The sequence below is a fragment of the Dermacentor silvarum genome, chromosome 1, assembly GCF_013339745.2.
Source record: "Dermacentor silvarum isolate Dsil-2018 chromosome 1, BIME_Dsil_1.4, whole genome shotgun sequence".
NCBI lineage: Eukaryota > Metazoa > Arthropoda > Arachnida > Ixodida > Ixodidae > Dermacentor > Dermacentor silvarum.
Window position 1 is genome coordinate 286339744 of NC_051154.1, and position 19899 is coordinate 286359642.

Here is a 19899-nt window from a genome sequence, read left to right on the forward strand (position 1 = left end):
CTGATGAGAAGGAAGTTTAGTGGTGCCATTGGCAAGAAATAAAAAAATAAAGTGAAGCAACAGCCATGATTTTCCAGAGCAGATTGTTTGCAAGTTGCAGTGGATGCTACCTGCAACTAATGTGCGAGGGTCACGGTTTGCTTAATACGCTAGCCATCACTGCTGCTGCTACACAATGACAAACTGCAACCTTTCCTAATGCAACAGGTTGTATTGCAATGGGTCATTGCCTCTAACTGGGGCCCAAATCTTACAGTGGCCGTTTGCATGAGATGTATCGAAACATATGCTTCGTGTTTCTTTGAAAACCATCTTCCACAACGGTAAAAACCATATCAAGACTGGCAACTTCAGTGCGCATTCACATATTTTATTGAAAATGCAAATAAACACAACTAGGCACACTCAAAGTGACATGCACCACTTCTGCTGGCAATATATAAAATGCTAACGTAATCATGCGATGAGCTGCGAACGAGCATTCGCACCTCCAGATAAAAAGAAAGAAAAAGACTAGAAACTACAAAAGTCGCAACAAACTCGGATCGTGATGGAGCTGCAAGGACACTCTCCCATTCTGTTGGGCAATTAAGACGTGGGAGAGACATATTGCACAAGACTCGTATGCACACTTTGCTTAACACACCACGCCCAATAAGGCAATACACACCACCAGAACAAAGTGACAACAATTGCAGGCATTTGAATTCCTGCCCCTGACGGAGATTGGCCTGTTTGACTTCTGAAGCATCTTAATACCCTGTCATGCAACCCATTAAGCTGTATGTATTACAAAAGCTCCCTTAAACTAGAAATGGCAGAAAGCAAATCTGTCAAGCAGCACACGTGGCAGTAACTGCAGTACTTCACAATCACATTCAGTGCATAACTTCACAACACTCAGGCAGACAAAACCTTATGTAGACAAAGCAAATGGTCCACCAGCATTCTTTTTCTGCTGCTAAAACTCAAGGAATCGGCCTACACCTGTAATGGCATAATATCTATTTTGTTTTTCAACTGGAGCATCAATTTATGTAGTTTCACAACAAAGTTTCTTTTTACCCAAATTTACCCAAACGTACACCCGTGAGCAAAAGTATACGGACCACAGGGTCGCCGAAAAAACTCAACTTCGCAATTAGTAAGCATAAACTGGAATTAATTGGTACACTGAAAAGTTCGTAATGCCAAGTTTGGACTGCAGTCCTCAATTTCAAGTTGCGTTCACAGGCAGAGGAAAAAATCGGCTTTATCGCACAACCCCTGGTCCATATACTTTTGCTCACGGGTGTACATGAGTGTAGCGTGGCCTTAAGAAAAATGACTTCTGTGTGTCACACATACTCGTAAAGAAAATTCTAATTAAGTAACTAGACACTTCAGATTAACAATATCACAAGAAATAGTGCCCACTGCCCTTAATAAAGGGGCCTCTGAGATTCTCAATGTTCAAGACATGTCGGGGAAACATTTACTGCATGTTCTGCTCTGTGTCCTGTTCCTTTAAGTCAAACAGTACAGCCGCCTGACATTTCTTTTTCAAGCAAATTTTAGTCTCACATTGCGTTTGTTTACTACAGAACATTCCCCCTCTATTTGCTTCTATTAAATGAACCGGTGCAGTCACACTAAAAAGTGTTCTTTTCAAACAAATCACTCATTTTCATCCTTTGTAAGTGTTACAAAGAAAGCGACACACTCAAAAAAAATTAAATTATGGGGTTTTATGTGCCAAAACCAGTTCTGATTATGAGGCACGCCGTAGCGGGGGACTCCGGAAATTTGGACCACCTGGGGTTCTTTAACGTGCACCTAAATCTAAGTACACAGGTGTTCTCGCATTTCGCCCCCATCGAAATGCGAAAAAGCGACAGACTCAAGACAACAGCGAGCCAAGAATTGCACCAAGCAACTTGCTTTCAGATGCCACACCTTAAGCAAATACCTTAGACGAACGACCCTTGCACAGTGATCCGGGAAAATGATTAGCACATGTGACTGATGACCAGTGTGATAAAATTCCACGGCTTCGTACAGCAGTTGGCAAACATGCTGACAATGAGATTGCCAGACCAGTTTCACTTTTCAGTCCTGGCAGGGAGGGGGGTAACTGACACGAGTATTTTATCCTGCTAAGACCAAGTAAGCTCATGGGCAGTCATGTAGAGCATGCCAATGCTAGGGGGCAGCATTTTAAAAAACACATGCCTCATGAACAGCTCTGTTGGCCTCCCACATGCTGCATAATGGGAAAGGCCGCACACACACTCTGCACAGACATGAGCAGCAGCATCCTGCGGGAATTCTGCTGCTCCAGTCATCGTTCACTAGTGCTAGTCTTTTTCCAGACCACTGTACCATTTTTGTCTCCACAGGAATCACACCCCTTCAACCACCTCTTCATACCTAGTCCATACCGTATCAACCTCAAGCTGTCACTTGACGCAACCTTCAGGCAAGCTTTAATGACATGGGAGTTCTGTGTGATGCCTTCAATATGCTCTCATCCATTCTCTTGCAGCAGCATGGCACGCTTAAGCTTTATCAGCATCAGTAAGTTGACATGAAGGACTCATTTCAACTTTATTGGGCCCAACAACTTTCAACTTTTAAGAAGTGATGCCAATGTAAGATCGCCAAGAGAGGTTGGATGGCACCCCCACTCAACACAGACATCAGCTTTCCACGGAAACAACAGTGCACTAGCTCTCCCCACCAGGCTGGTTTCCTCACTGACGTGTGTGACATGAGTCCAATTGCATGCGAAGACGTCCAAGCAAAACAGGTACAATGGCACACATAAACCACGACCCAGTTTCCTACCTCAGAGCTACCTCAGAGCTACCTCTGACCTACCTCTGGGTTTCATGTTTTCCAGGATGTTAAAGTTATATAACACAATCTTTTAAACAACTTGGCACACTCAAGGGATGAAATTGGAATAAAGCACACAGTTATTTACTTGAGATGTTTCTAAAGAACCTTGGAGTTGCCCTAAAAAACAGGAACATCAAGCATCAGGAACAAAAAGCCTTGCCTTCATGAACAAAAAGGCATCCTCTCCTGGCACACACAAATACAAAACCAGAACAAAAGCAAAGTCAGTGAACCAAGTGTACACACATGTGGTGTGTGTATGCATACTAAGTGCAGTGTATTGAATTTGCAAAAAATACTAGCCAGTTATGTGACCATGCTGCTACTGTGCATGTCACATTACTCTCATAGAAAGGTGTAATTCAATGAACAGATCCCAAGTGCTGTTAGCAAAGCAAGCACATTGGCATGACCTAACAGAATGTCCCTTTCACTGACAGCACAGAACATAGATAGAGCCTGAAAAACTCCCAAGTACCATAAACATTTTAGGACAGCTAGAAATACCCCACAAAATTTAATGCAGCCATAGCTGTTGTTCTATCGCTTTACACAGAATCACAGCAAAATTTAAAACACTTTCAAGTAGCTCCCAGGAAGGCTTCCTACAACTTGCACAGTGGCATAACAGCACATTAAAACAGGAATGCAAACTTTCCCACAGGTGAAAACCAGAGAACTCATTACAGTAATCACATACTTCAATGAGATGGATAAAGGTAGATCACCGCAATGTGTTAAGTATAATTAAGATTTAGTTACCTGCTGGGAATAGTTATCTGTACTTTGTTAAGGTGCACCGATTCTCACTCTAAAGAACGAAGTGCCCGTTACTAATATTTCCACCTATCGGTACCCTTTGTGCACATAATGCCAGTACTGATTCATGTCCATGTAGCAAGTTCCGTGGTGTTTCTTCTTGAAAAAAAAAAAAAGAATTCTCGTGGCAGTTTTGTTTTTCACTGCCACGAAAGCAATGCTTTTGGTATGCCAAAAAGACAAATGCCATGAAGTGATTACTGGTAAGAAGTAAACTCTGGTTGCTGCAGCCTGCAGTATGCATTCATTATAATGTCTAACCCCAATATAAAGAATGCCGATATAATAAAGTAAATAAAAAGTTTCTCGCCAATATAGGCGCTAACAATTGTATGCTTATAACAAATATCAGACATAAAGACTGTATAGGGTCATCCAATATGAAAGGGAACACCGGATTTGTATGCTTGTAATGAAGGAAAGATCCATAAGCAGGGCTATTCAACAGAAGAACAATGTACAAAATAGCAGTGAGTGAGATTCTGACTTGCACATTTGCAGGAGTTGCGGACAGCTAAGGCATTCCTCTTCATACTGGACAAGAGTGTACATTCGTGTCAGATGCGACTTCATTATAGCTAAGTTCGACTAATTACAATGCCACAATAAATGCATCTGCACATGTACAGGTTCCTCACTTAGCACAGTATACCACTCTTTAATATATACTAACTGTATCATACAAGGTTTTAGGCTTTACTGCAAATGACAAAACATCGGCAACTGCACCTTAGAGCCAAGTGAGAAGCATCTTCAACAACAGCTCGTGTTCCCTGGGTCCCTGGGTGCCTGCTCATTCTATGCACTCGCTCCTAGAAGAGAACAGCAGTGGCTGAACAAGGGATGTCTTGGACTGCAGCAACAATTTCAATGAAGGGGAACAGCTCAGCTCTACAGTTGTTGCTCTGACAAAAACAAGTACCCATGCCGAAATGTGGCAACAGTCCATGACATCCCTTGTTTGACCTTGTTTGCCAATTAAAGTATTCATCTTAATTACGTTAATTAATTAAATTCTAGGGTTTTATGTGCCAAAATCATGATCTGATTATGAGGCATGCTGTAGTGGCCACCTGGGCGTTCTTTAACATGCACAAACTTTTCTGCATTCTGCCCCAATCGGAATGTGGCTGTTGTGGCCAGACTTGAACCTACGACTTCAAGCTCAGCCGCTCAACACCACAGCCATTAAGCTACCATGGCGGGTGAGTCTCCATCTTACTGTGAACCTGTCTAGAGAACACAATGACGTGCATGATTTCTGTGATACACGAAACACATGAACCCGTGACTGAACAAATTTTTGAACAGAATTTTAGCTATACCCAAGTTGGCCAGATGATAAATGCAGCATTATAGATGCCCCTGCCACTCTCCTGACTGACACAGAAAATCTGTCAAGTGCGATACCTTCATAAAATGCAACCACGTTTGGTGAAAAACATAAAAGTGGAAAATTTCGATACAAATAAGAAGTCCAGCAATGTGGGCACTTTTCCCGTTTTAAAATTGCCCTTTCATTGATTTGACAAAACTTCATGCTGACATATGCACTTTATAGTATTACGTAGAAGTGAACATGGGTAAAAAGTTGGGAGGAGCGATGCTTCTGCAAGATTTTTTAATGTTTCTTGGTACTCTGTTCCTTCTATGCCCATTCACTTATTATCCTACACCACTTCACGCTTCAGAAAGAATGCAAGAATTTTTTTTTCTGCAAATAAACATGTGGTGGCCCAAATGACATCAGCGCACCACAACCATTTGGAGAAAGTTACTTAAAGACAAAGCATCAAATTCTTTTAGGTTTTCACAGATTCGACAGGTTTTTACTGGCAGATGTTTTTTAGCACTTTTTGGTTAAAATTGCAACCTTGTAAGCTTACACGCCTGTTCGAAGCGGTTATCTTGAGTCAATTACAAAGGATACCACTGACCTCTAATGGAATCCAAACAATTGCAAAGCAGCTCAGGAACTTTAGAGATGTGCCATGCAGGCTGCTCTGTCTCACCCTAGTGTAGCACTTCTAAAATATAACACTGACTATCTGCTCTAGCACTAGGGCATATGTAAATCAGTAGGCATTGTGGTGCCAACTGGAAAGGAAGAAGGCAAATCAACAAATCAATATACACCCTAGCATGGTCTAGCATGGTGCAAAAGTGCTGTCTGCAAATGAAAACTGGCCCATTTTATTAATAATATTGGAATGAAGGCTATAATTGCATAATACTGTGGACCAGTATTTCTTGCAATGCTTAAAGAAGGGTGTTTAAGGCATCCAAAGGACTAGGTTTATGCAAGAATAAATACAAAAGTCATAGAAACGTTAAGCTTATCAGCCTCCAATTACTATTAACTCTCTGGAACCATACAGGGTAAGCACTTTGACAATGTAAATGAGGACACAGCTAGAGCATCCAAAAAACGCAGCAGAGCCTTGCCGATTGAAAGGTTCATAGTCCATACCTTTCCCGTTTCATGCATTCACAAAGGAAGGGGGCAAGCTTCTGAACCTACCCAATTCAGATCACATTATTCCAATCATACATCTTCCCTAAATATTACACTTCTTTCCCCCTTCACTTTTTAAGTTAAAATGTAGGACCAAGGTAGTTCGCTATTCACAAATGCTCAGGAGGCAGTCTGCGTTAGACACAGTAAATTAAATGAGACACACAGGGACACTCTGCACTGTGCATGGAATACAGTTCTGCTTTGAAAGAGGGTCAAGTTATACATAACCCACTCTACTTAGCTTTGCAGGACCTGAAAGCCACTAGTGCCACTGTCATACAAGGCCGCGAGAGAAACCAGCAGAACAATGTCCTTGAAAGCACTGTAAAATATGTTCCAGCTCATTCTGACAGAAATGCTCAGAAAGGTAACATGTTTGCAAAGTCAAGAAAATATTTCGACTGGAGTAGTCTTTTGTAGTTACAACCATTGATAATTTTTTTCCATGTGCAATGAAGATGGTTGCAGTTTCCGACTGCTCACTTACTTTGTTTTTCTTTTTTACCTGCTAGGTCATTTCCATATAATTATTCAGCTCAGAGGCACATTTATCAGTGGCAAACAACACCTGGGGCCCAGATTCAAGCAAGCAGCCAGAACAGCAATAAGAAAAATGGCGTACACATTGCATAGCTAGTGAGATGGTAGGAGTATTTGTTACACACCTATGATAAACTCAAGCACCTGTGTTTTTTTTTTTGCTTGTTTTTAGAAGTCAAGTAGATAGCACAGATTGACTAGCCATCACACAATCAAGCAATGTAAACTTGAATTGCCTCTTAGGCCATGCCATTCACAGTGAGGATAAATGGCTGAGTGCAGCAAACATTAACACATAAGCTAATAAAAAAATTAATAAAAGGCACCTACAAACGTGTTTTGGAGCTGACAGACCCAGCTTACATGGTAACAGATGACAACTTGCATCACACACACAATCTAAGCAGACTCAAATGGGCTGCATGACCTGTTTTAACAAAGCTTTCAGATGTTTTGGGTATGAAAAGGTACGCCATCATGAATTCCTTCCTGCAAGAATTTTTTTTTCTCTAAAAAATTCCGTACAGGCAGAGTTTTGAATAGCCAGAGGTTTTCCTAGGATTCCTAGGATGCTGGAGACTGATTTTCATCGAGAAAGTGTGGTGATTCACCCAGCGACAAGTTATGCTAGTTATTAAGAAATTGGCAAGCTGCTGGTTTGTACTCCTATATCAGCCTACAACAACAAAGGTTGGGTGGGAATTTCAGAAAGCCACAGGGGAATGCAAATTACTGTTCAGGTAAGATTTTAGGTCTAATATCCTCGCCTGGCACAACAATGTGATATAGCAACTGCGTACGTGTTTCTTCAACGTACAGAAAGGGTTGCAAAATGCAGTCTACACTCTGTGCATGTTTTATATTCCCAAATAAATTGTACATCATTACTTTCATCACGCAGGCAAACTGTGACTTGCAATGTGCACATAGCAGCATGAAAACTGGCAAAACTTTATGCTGTTACATAAAAATTTGTGGCAATTACCTCTCTCCTTGCTGCATTCCTTTTCCTGCCAGTACATTTTGTTATGGCACCTGGATTTTTGCTGTACAAGACTAGTGTGCATTCCACCTCAGACATAATCGTACATGTAAACATAGGCACAGCTTCTTCGGGGAAAAAAGATAAACTGTCATGACACAAAGGCAAAACCCCAATACACAAGCACTACCTGTAAAGTCTTACTATAATAAAAATAAATAAAAAAGTATGATCGATATAAACATGCTATAGAAAGCATATCGTAAAAGCATACCAACTGAATTATATCATGCATATATAGCCATAACCATAAGCTTGGTTACGAAATTCAACTACTATAAAATGAAACCCACTACGACTCTACTCTAAGTTTAAGTCTGAACAACTCCTACAGCTATAATGTTTGTAGCATCATTCAAGCAATATGTATTCTATGACTGCTCCAAGCAAGGGAGACAAATACAGTCGAACCCAGATATATCGAATCTGAAGGGGATCACAAAAAAGTTCGATATATAGGTAATTTTATATGTAAAATAAAAATTCTAGAGAAATTTTAAAGGAGATTTTGCAGCTGTTCCATATACGCAATAATTCGTTATATGCGGGTTTGATATATCCAGGTTCGACTATATAAACTAAAATGTCAAATGTGAATGGCACTAGAAAGTATCTTTAAATAAAATATTGCGCAGTCTCCTTGGGCCTGAACACAATTAAACCCTGTAACATGCATACATGCACAATGTGTAGCTGCTCGCACAAGTCATTGAAATGCGGATTTCAAGAAAAGGAAGTGTTCTCTTGAAATCACTTCATGGCCCTGAGTGCACAGGCCAGAAATCGGGACACTCACTGCTTATGTTGCATGCAGGCCTGCACAATGCATGCTTCAATAGCTAGCTGCATGTCTAAGCACATTTCCAGCCTTTTCTATAGTGGCTGCATTCTGAAACCTGACGAGGGCAGGTGCACACCTATGGACAAAACTAAACAAGGACCATGGCAGCAGTTAACAGAAGTGCTGGGATCTCTATACACGGACCCAAAAAAATTAAAATGTCATTAGGATTTGCAGATTTGAAGTGAATGTTGTCACTGCTTATTTCCACTACGTAGCCCTCATACATTATTGCACCTGTGGGGGGGGGGGGGGGGACACATGCCCAAATGCATTAATTCCACTCGCTTTCAATATGAAAGGCTAAGTTCTGTGATCTCTTCTACCAAGTGTAATAAATCTCGAGCTATTTTCAGAAACCCTGAATTACCAAATTGCCCAGCAGCACGCATGACAACCATCTGTTCTGGTCAACCCCTGCACACTGTGGTGGCATTTTCAAAATATCTATGAAATAGCTTGTTACACAGATTGGAGGTAGTAAGCCCCATAACGTCATTGCATTAAAGCTGAAAGGTACTAATATGTGCCCTATTTGCTTAGCCATGCAGTTGCCACAATACAGCCGTCAATTCCGGGTAGTGCAACTATAGGCAGTCGGGATATATTACATTTTTGTTTGCAGCTTGTTTTGGCCAACTATTTTTTTCTGTGGACGTATGGGAGCAGGAAATGTGCTGAAAATTGCATCTGAAGGCAAGCACTTTTGAGACTGTAAAAGATAAATCCAATACATGTACATACATGGTCCTATGACAAATGTGCAATCCTTAGTGGTGGAAAGCAAGGTGCCGTCTGATTAACTGCACTCATGAAGAAAAAAAACAAGAGAAGACGAATGGCATTTGGGAAGCAGCTGAAACACAATGCAGTCCACTTGTAATATCATAAGAAAGTATCAAATTACGCATTGCTACGCCTGGTGCCTGAATTTGCAAACCTTCACTATAAGATGTACTAACAGACAATATGTTCCCAGTGTTATGAGTGATAATTGCTACAAGTAGTATCATACGTGGACAGCACTGTATTGTAGTACTTATATAAAAAAGAAATGGTCGGTGGTGTGTCAGACCACCAATGCACGCTTGTGAAGGCCTTCATTTTGATGCTTTTTGCGCGGCATCAGTCATGAAAAACTACAGCCAAAGGAACAACTCCCACTGGTTAACAGCATTTTAAAGATGGTGCAAAAATCTTTGGTCTCAAGCAGGTCATTAAAAGAACACACACAGACATACAAAGAGCTGCAAAGGAAACAGCCCATACAAAATGTACCAAACAGATCTAGCAAAAACAACATATGATATCATAAATACATATCAGGTATGACTGTTTGGACCAACATGAGCATTGTTTCATCAGTGATGTAGAAAAAGTATAACACATTATGTAAATACCAAAACTCAGCTAAACATGAACAATATATACTCTCTTGAACGGGAACCCACAATATCAGGAGGTGTAGAAATCTCCAAACACACAAAGGGAAAGAACTAAAAGCAAATGGCATGGATGCCTGCTGTGGTGCCTCATGTGTTGGACATTGGGCAAGGGATAGCCCCAGCCCAACACAGCCTGGCATGCTGTGAGTGTCCCAAGGAGAGCTGTTTCCACAGCAGCATTCAGAAATATAAAAAATGAACAGCCAGTATGGAAAAGGTGAGCAGGGCATAGTGCCTTCTCTTTGTGCAGTCTTTTGTTTCGATAAAACATTTCTGCAAAGACCTTGATACAGAGTATCGGCTTACACTATGAGCACAATTTTTGAGTTGTGCATGTAATTAGTGGAAATAAACATCTACTATGATGTCAAATCTTATGTCAAAACTGGTGCAAGTTGCGTAAGGTGACCTGAGTGCCCCTGGTGCTAGTGTCTGGAAGCAGCCTAATTTGTTTTACATGGACGCTACTTAGGCTTCACAAAAGAGAAAAAAAGAAAAAAAGCCTGCACAAATGCTGTACACACATCTCCCACACAGCCGCATTAGTAACACACATGTAAAGAGAGTAAGCCGCACCTTAGCACAGCTGCATTTCCTTGCCTCTGACACTACATAATTATGACTTCGCCTGTACATTGGAGTAGCGATAAGACGAGCACATTATCCACCTGTGACCGTTATCTACTGTTAGCACAGTGAGTGACTGTGCAGCAATGTGCCCCCAACACACTATGTTTAACCACATCAGAGGCAATAGTTTCTATTTAACACCTTATCATTACACTCGGAATTACAACTCTTTTCAACAGAAATTGCACAGCTTGGTAAATACTGGTTTCAATAACGCACTGGTTTGTTTGTGGACATTTGTCTTTTAAGTCAAGATTACGGCACATTCTCATGCCATTCAGATCCATGTTACACGTGCATTAACCTGAAGTTATCCAGACATTTAAATGTAAGCTGACAACTGCTCGCAGTTGATTAACAAACATACAACTATGCACATATACAAGCTTCTCTTTGCGTTGCTGTAAATTTCACAGTACAAGAAATTTTTTTTTAAATGAGTGCAATCACTGAGTGAAAGGACTACACTAAAAGCTGCAGTTCTTTTACAGACATTCTAGAAACAATGGTACCCTGATACCACCTCCTACTCCAATTTAGTAACTTAATGGCGACCTCAATAGCACTAGAGCAGTCTCACACATGTATAGAAATATTAGTGTGATAGCAATTACAAGGACACTCCAGCACGCGTGCACGCACACGCATATTCAGGTGCACACTCCTACAGATATGCGTGCTGTTCAGTTCACGAGCAGCCTGTTTCAGGTGGTGAAAAAAAAGGGAAAAAACAACAACACTGATTGCACCCACTCCATTTCCCATCACCCGAAGGCTGTCTCAACTTACATTGTCCTTGAACCTTAAACAGAGCGAACCTAGCACAACGCTCCAGAGGGCAACTGAAGTAATGGAAGGCTAGGAAAGAGAAAGACATGTGCCAGGCCGATTCTGTGAGAGCAAGCAGTTAAGGTGAGAAAACTGGTGCCTTGAAGCGCGCTCCGTTCCCGTGCACTAAGTGTTGGAGGTCACATGATCTGTTGAGTTTCGGAGGCATGGCACAGTGAAATGGTAAAGGCAGCAACAGCATGGAACGGTCACTTGTGAAGCGTGGCTGTGTGACATGCCCTCTCGTAGTTTCTTTGACAGCACACGTTTAGTTAGTAAGACATTGTTTACTGCAATTTATACTGCCCATGAAACTGTCAGCTTTAGTTCATGTAATATTCTAATACCTTGCTATAACTGTTAATGCTTCATTTTTTGAGTGAAACTGCAAATTTATTTAGTTATAACTTACTACCTTAGCAGTTTTGGATACAACTGCCAAGGAAATAACATCTTATACACGTTGCTCTCTCATACATGCTAGGATGACCAATGAGCAAACATGTTCGAAAGCAAATTTGAAATTAAACAGTTCCCCAAAAACTCGCAAGATTATCGACATCTAGATTTAGAATGCTTGCAACTATTGTTCCATTACGTGACAAGAGCATGGCAAATTAGTTGTGTGGAAATCTTCAAAGATGGAGGACTATTTATGAAAGGGAAAAATTGTCATCCACCTGACAGCAGCATAAAGTTGTTTCAATGTACCTTTGCTCCGAGTTGTCGATTAATTTGGCCTAGCTCTTTGATCTGCTAGCCACTGGTTAGCTTGGATAGTAGAGCGACTGCCCCAGAAAGGCGATGGTCCTGGGTTCAATCCCCTGACCAAGACAACTGCGAAGGATTTTTTTTTGTAGCTTCGTGCTGCTCTCAAGTGGATGACCTTTTTTTTCATGACAAGAGCACATGAAAAAATGAAATATTTGGCATGCTTTGCTATAATACAGCAGGGAAGTTCATGACTAAAAAGCAGAGAGCAACGTGTTAGTGCTGTTGTTGCACTAGTCTAGCATACAGTGAGACTGCTCTGTTCTGCCTTGGCAACTAAGGATACTATCAGTTTGAAAAGTTAAAACATAAGCTGCCACAAGCATTCTGGAACTAAAGGGCACAATACCTACAGTAAAAACCCACGTATAATATGGACCTGCATATAATATGAGGTGTTATTTGGGGATAGCAATAACGAAAAAAAAAGTTTTCACCCGCATATAATGCGAGCGAGGAAAACCCACAGAAAGCATTGATAATCTAATCTCGTTAACTCGAACATGCTTAATTCGAACTGACGCTGTGGTCCCGTCAAAGTTATGTGTATTGCTATGGGCGAAAACGCCCGGTAATTCGAACGCAAAAGCATTTGCGACGGTTAATTCAAACATACGGCGCACCGACAATGCCCTCAGCAGCGCTCCAAATCACGCGGCGGCGCCTCCGACCGACATTACTCCGCCACCGTCATAGAGCAAAAGCTTAGGATAGACCCCTCAACGCCACACGGAGAAAAAGAAAACGAAAAAAAAGCGCGGCGGCAATTTTACTCTCAAATAGCAAGGTCGCCGTTTCACCGTCGCGCCGGAACACGCTTGTACGAGCCGACGTCTCGGCCAACTTCCCGACAACAGCAGAAAACGAAACTTCAGGGAAAGGGCTACGTTGGCGCCACGTCGACGGGAGCGGCAGCGGACGCGCGCGGAGCCAGTCGAAGGTGGGGGGAGCTACGAGGGAGTTGAGAGGGATGGCGAGGGGAGCCACTGCCACCGAAGCGACGGCGTTGCTAAGGCCAAATGCGCTTATCTGCCGCCGTTGCAACTTTGCAACTGGGATGTCATCCCAGCTGTGAACGCTGCCCCCGGTTAAAGCCCCTATATATAAAAAGTAGCGCCAACCACTTCCCTCCTCCTCCGTTCCGCTGTCGCGCTCGGCACGGCCCGCGCGATCGAGGCGCGACAGTGGCGCCGCCTACATCGGGCCTGCCATGGCAGAGCAGAGGAAATCTGCGCTACCAGAGGAAATCCGTGGAAAACTTCAATCGCGCCCTGCAGAGCAGTTTTTAAGGCGCGATTTTGCTTCGTCAGTCAGTAACTGGCCTTAATGATGCCTCTTTGGAAGTAGCAACGCAACGATGCGAGACGGCGCAAATACCAAGTGTGCAGCAAGCATTTGCGCTCGCCGGATGGTAAACAAAAAAGCCTTTTGCCCTGGCCTTGTCGCCTGCGGTAACTTAATGCGCAGCAGCATGCCATCACAACGAAGTTCTTGTCCCTAACCCGTTTGACCAGTTTGTGCGTACATCACTTTCGTCGCACAGGCCCGAGAATGGCGGTCAGAGCGTGCTGGAAAGAAAAAATATCCCCTTGTCACGAATTATAATAGACTTTCGATAAATGTATGAAATTTACAAATATTTATGCCAAGGTACTGCATGCTCCATTGAAAGCAAATCTAGGTAGTGGAAGGACTCCTTGTGCATATTATGATGACTCATTATAATTATAGAGTTATCGAATATCTGCTTAGTGATCAGTCAGTCATACTACGTTTCTTCATAAAATAAATTTAGTAAACCGCTCGAATTACATACACAATTTAATTATTCGCTGCAAGCATTACTAGAAAGGAAAAGTTATTTCACAGCTGCTACCAAACCGCTTCACGTCGAACAGCCCGTCAAACACGGTAGTGCCTTCACCAAAGCGGTCGTCTATAATGACACATTGCACTCAGAAATAAAATGGAGGTGCGTTAGGTAAGCGGAATTTTCAAGTTACTATAAGCTTAATGTTCGCGATCTATTCCTTGACACCACTGCAGAGAAATTGCGAAAATAAGTCGCGTACACAAATGTGTACGCCGTGACTGAAGGGGATATAGAAAAGCGCCACGCGTGCTTCCACGTGACACGGATTGGCCAATGGGGGAGCGGAGGAGGCTGGGGCGACTGGAGGCGGCGAGAAGGAAATGCCGGGGTGAGCGCGGTGGTGGCAAGATCTAAGAATGGCGCTACTTGTTATATATAGGGGCTTTACCCCCGGTGACGTCGAAGTACCGCCCTGCGGCGCAATTTATATGGCCTCAGCAGCTAAAATAACTTTCCTTTTAAAGGCAGCTGGTTACTACTTTCGCGGTCCCGACATCGTGCGGGATAGACTAGCGAACGTGCCGATTCTTAGCGTGGTCAAAATGGCGCCTGTTGAAAGCAGCAGCAGCCTACCGACGCCACCGCAAGATGACGCATACTCCGCTAAGTCTTGATCATGATAGCAGTGAGAAAAAACGAACCCGAAACTGCAAATTTTACGCTGAAAACTTTGGGATCCGCATATAATACGAGGCAGAAATTTTACATGGTAAAATTTAGAAAAAACTTCGTATTATACACGGATTTTTACGGTACTTCTTTGTGTGGCTACCTCAGTGTACCTCTCAATTATAGTCTGCAAGGTCATGCCATGAGAAATTAAACCTCCTCAGAGCTCCGATGTAAAATTAAATTATATTCTGGGTTCTTTCATGCAAAAACCACAATCTGATTATAAGGCAGGCCAGCGAGAGACTCCGGATTAATTTTGACCACCTGGGATTCTGTAATGTGCACCTAAACCTAAGTACACGAGCATTTTCGTATTTTGTCCTCATCAAAATACGGCCGCCGCGGCCAGGATCAAACCCTCAACCACGACCTCAGCAGTGCAACATTCTCATGCAAAGAAAGCATTTGCAGTTGAGTGAACACGCTGTAAGATACTTCTGGCTAACTTTGCATCAAAATAGCCTTCACGTAATTTTTTCAAGCTTGCGGCTGCACTGTAGTTGCTTGAAGATGGTGAATACAGTCCTGGCACACATCATTTGAGCCAAGGATACTATGTGAACAAATTTTTTGTTAAAACGCAACTTTTCAGTGTCATCACCGGCGAATGCTTGGCTTTGTGGACACAGCGATGCCAGACACTCTCTGTGGTGGCCTTGAATCTGACCCAGAGACTGCTCTGCCATGAAGGTGCATTGCAGGAGCAGAGACTCCAGGAATCCTTACAACCATTGTGGCACCCCCTGTGCCATGAGACCTAGTCATGTGCGTAGATCTTGCTGCCGAAGCAGACGACGGGCTCCTCGCAGACGGAGGCAGTGGGCCATGCAGCGATGCAGCTCTTGAGTGTGCAGTCAATGGACCGCCGCTAGACTTCACTCTTGTCTCAGAAGTGGAAGCAGCACGGCGTCGGTGTGGAAGGTTCCCAGAGGCTGCTCCGGAAGCAGACGCTGTAGCGCCACCTCGTAGCGCAGGTGGCCTTGTGTAGGGGACGACATCTGGATCCGTGCCCCGTTTCTGCTTGCGAAGCTTCCGCGAGAGCTCACGTTCCAGCAGCTCTGCCTCCTGCAGTCGCCGTAACTTAAGTTTAGTATTTTCTGTTCTAATCTGTAGCAATGTCACAACAGATTTAAAATTTTACATTGTGGAATCTAATTATTCTACATTTTTGGCAACTTTTATTTGCAAGAGCTCACTGGTGTTTTTCAGACTATTTTTACATGACTGTTTATGTATTTTTAAATGATGTGCATAATATCTCTGGTCAGCACAAATTGTTATAAGGTTTGTATTGCTTCTTTCAGCATATAAAGATGTAGTAATTGAAATTCTAAACAGTAAGCAAGTAGTGATGCTGAGTCAGTGCTGTTGTGAGGTGTACATTTCAGTTGTAAGATGTGGCCAAAGGTGTGGAGAGAGAGTATCTACAGCAAAAGCCAAAAAGGTGGGCCCAAGTATAATCTAGTCAGCTACTCTACAATGGGAAAGATAAAAAAGAACAAGAAATGAATCTATGAAATGCAACTGTGCCCTATAGTACAGTTTCCTTAGACAAAAATTACCATGTGACCTTTGTCTACTGCAATGCAGTAGGCTAGTGTGAATATTCAGTCGAATATTAAGGTATTCGATATTCACTTCAGCTCGAATTTTATAATTAAAAGTTTTCGAAGTATATGAAACAAACAAATATAAATTTAAGGACATGTATAATTTACACTTTCGGTTCTGGTGAGCAACTCACACCAGATGACTCACAGCCAAGACAAGCCAAAGACCAATTTGCTTATGGTTGCCAACTGGTTTTTGCATCTGCTTGATTATTCGAACATCAATTCCGCAACACCACCACAGTCTCTGTTGAACCAATGTATAACGACGACAGTAGTTTCGGGTGTCGTAAGGCGTCTGGCTCAATTTTACAGACATGATCCGCGCACATGATGTTTAATGTGGCAGCCATGAGACCGCCCTTCAGGTTGTCCTGCATACCTTCACTTTTGCTAGCGAGAGGGTTTTTCAGCCTTTTGAGAGCAGTACAGTCACTGTGAATAGATTTGCATCAACTTAGCACTAAGCCATAACTTTGGTCGCCAACATCTGGGAAAGCAGTGCTGGTTAGGCCTGACAGCCAAAGGCGTGGCAGTCTGCAGCAAACCGTAGCGGGAGGTTTGCCACTCATCGGTGATCGTGACCGAGATCACGTGCGCAAGCTAGATTGAGGGTTACAGAAGCAGAAAGTGTGCCTCCCAGTTCGTCTTTGCACTTACTAAATGAAACGGGTTAAGCTCGCATCGCACTACAGGGGGGATGTGGGTCCTAGACCAAAAATTATTAAATATTCATTCTTCGAGATATAATGCTGAAAACTTACACATATATGTAATGTTTTGTGCTCATTTCTAATATAAGGTCCATTTCTGTTTATTTCCATTGACTCAAGTTTTATGCACGCTTCTTTTAATTATTTTCCGCAAAGATTTGAAAAATATCCGCACCTTAGATTTCGCTAAATAGGGTATCAATGGCTCCTGTACGATTCAAAGAATGCAATTAAATTAACCTTATTGCTCTGCCTTGCCAAGAACACGAGTTGCAAGGCATTCAATTTGAAATTTGAAAGTGTTTTTTTTGGTGACTAACTTCGAAGTCTCGCAACTCTTGTTCTACATAAGGCAGAGCAATAAGGTTGGTCTTATTTCATTCCTTGAATCATACAGAAGCCACTGGTACCCTGTTTAGCGAAATTTAAGGAACTCATATTTTGCAAATCTTTCCAAAAACATTATTTAAAGGAAGTGTGCATAAAATTAGAACCAGTGGTGATAACCAAAAATGGAGTGCATTTTCAAAATAAGCACGTAACACTAGATACCGTATTTATTCAAATCTAGGCCGATAGTTTTTTTCAAATAATCATATACGAAACTCTAGGGTCGGCTTAGATTCGAGGATTTTATAAAACGTGCCAGTTTTTAAATGAAACTGATAAATATGGTGCATAGTTAGCGACATCTAGAAAAGTCAGTATCGCAGCCACTACTAACCGCGTCGGTAGCCAACTGAAGTACACGAGGGACGTTGCCATTTTAACCTGTGTCGTATCGGAATGGTGTAGCATCGGCGCGTGGCGTGGCGTTATCTTAATGGCACCAAACAGGCGATGCCACTATAGTGCAGCTTTCTAACGAATACCGTATTTACTCGAATTTAACGTGCACTTTTAACACGACCATAAATCTGCGTTACCACATAGTCGTCGGCATTTTAATATGGCCGCCTTGCACGCGCGTTGAGCCTAGCTACTCTAGCCTAGCTACCATAGCATGCCGTAGCTCCCTCCGTGAGCTGCAGTACACGTGCTTAGGCAATAGTCTACCATTTTGTCTTCACGTTCTGTGCGTCTGCTCTATCAGCATGAAGTACCGAGTTCATCATGATGCCGCATTTAAAAGGAAGGTGATCATGTGTGCGGAGACGGACGAAAATCGGACCGCATCACGGGCATTCGGAGAAGCCAAAACTTGCGAGCGGGACTGGTGCAAACAGGAGGAGAGGATTTTCGCCAGAAAAGCAATGAGGAACGATTTCAGTGGACCGATTCACTTCGGCAATACGATCGCCTTGGCCCTATCTTGAAAGCAAACTGCGACAGGGAATGTCCGCCGCGGGCCGTGTTTTCGCTGCTTATATAGGTCACATTGAAGCGAGAGGCATGATAGCATGAAGGTCAATTCGCTCGCCGCGCTTCGTCTCCAGCGTTTTGACAGTTCCTTTCCGCGGTCAACGAGTGAGATGTGTTCATGTTCGCTTGTGTGCGCATGACACAGTGCTTGTTAATTTATTTAGTAACCGAATGTTTGCAAGTTTATACAGCCGATAAAACTGCTATCCTTACTTCATAAAGCGGTCTATTAATTTGCTAGCGCATTCGATGCATCGCCTTTCAGGCGAAAGTGCGACTTTTTTTATTCATCGCAACTTCAGTGCATCGGGAGGAAATCTGTTTTTCCAATGACAGAAAGTTGTATTTCTGTTTGAAAGCATGAGGTGCGCGGTACTGTAAAGGACTTTCTTTTTTCCTCACGAGAAACGGGTGCGCGTTACAATCGAGGGCGCGTGAGAATCGAGTAAATACGGCAGTTGTGCTAGCCGTAGAGGCATCATCAAACGTTCAAGCCAGGCGAAACTTCGGCATCGATAAGAAAAATGTCTGTCATTGGACGGAGCCACGGGAGATGCTTTTTGCATGCGCCGCAAACAAGGATGGCATTTACCCAGGACATTGATCGTGCGCTCCTTCAAAAAGTGCAGCATCTCTAGTGCACTTGATGGTACTGAATATAGTGCACTGTTTGAAGATGTCCACAGTAAGGAAGATAGCGACGAGGCTAGCAGCAATGGTGACATAGAATGAGCTCGGCATGTTCATATTTAATAAACGCTGTTTCATTTTTGCAAATGCTGTCTTCGCTTTTTCGTTCGGCCTACATTCGAGGCAAGTTTTTTTTTCTGGCTTCGAACTTTTGGGGGGTCAGCTTAGAATTGGAGTCAGCCTAGATTCGAGCAAATACGGTATATGTACAAGTTGTCAGCACCATATCTCAAAGAATTATTTTTTATTTTTTTTTTTTGAAGACCCAGCTTCCCCCTTAAGACGGAAAGCACCAAGCTAAATTTGTGCATTCGCAACATCGCGATCACGCCCAATGAACGGACATGAAATGTTCCCAAAATCTTGATCATCACAAAATTTCAATTAAACTGAACCACAAAAGTGATAAAAAAAATATCAAACTTGGATTTCTGCATGAAAATATCTGAATAAATGCACTTTGAAAATAAACTGATTCCAGAGATGAATCTGTTTCCTTCTTTGCAGCTACAGAACATACTTTTTTTAGATTTGTCAACATCTGGCAACATTAACAAGGTTCTATGCAAATCCCACAACTGTTCACTTCAATATTAACACTAATGGCTAACTTCGCACTAACTTCGACTTCGCTACGAGCCAAAAATTTATATTCTCACAAGCTA

At 42.5% G+C, this 19899-nt stretch overlaps 1 protein-coding gene across 3 annotated transcripts in view; it reads right to left on the minus strand.

Moving 5' to 3' along the window:
• Window positions 1-349: 349 nt before the first annotated feature.
• Window positions 350-19899, minus strand: part of LOC119437191 (uncharacterized) — a 135774-nt gene continuing 116224 nt past the window's right edge. For all 3 annotated transcript variants that reach the window (XM_037704249.2, XM_049660352.1, XM_049660353.1), the window contains one exon: window positions 350-15924. In XM_037704249.2, coding sequence (XP_037560177.1) covers window positions 15457-15924 — 468 coding nt within the window. In that variant the 3' untranslated portion in view covers window positions 350-15456. The remainder of the gene's footprint in view (window positions 15925-19899) is intronic.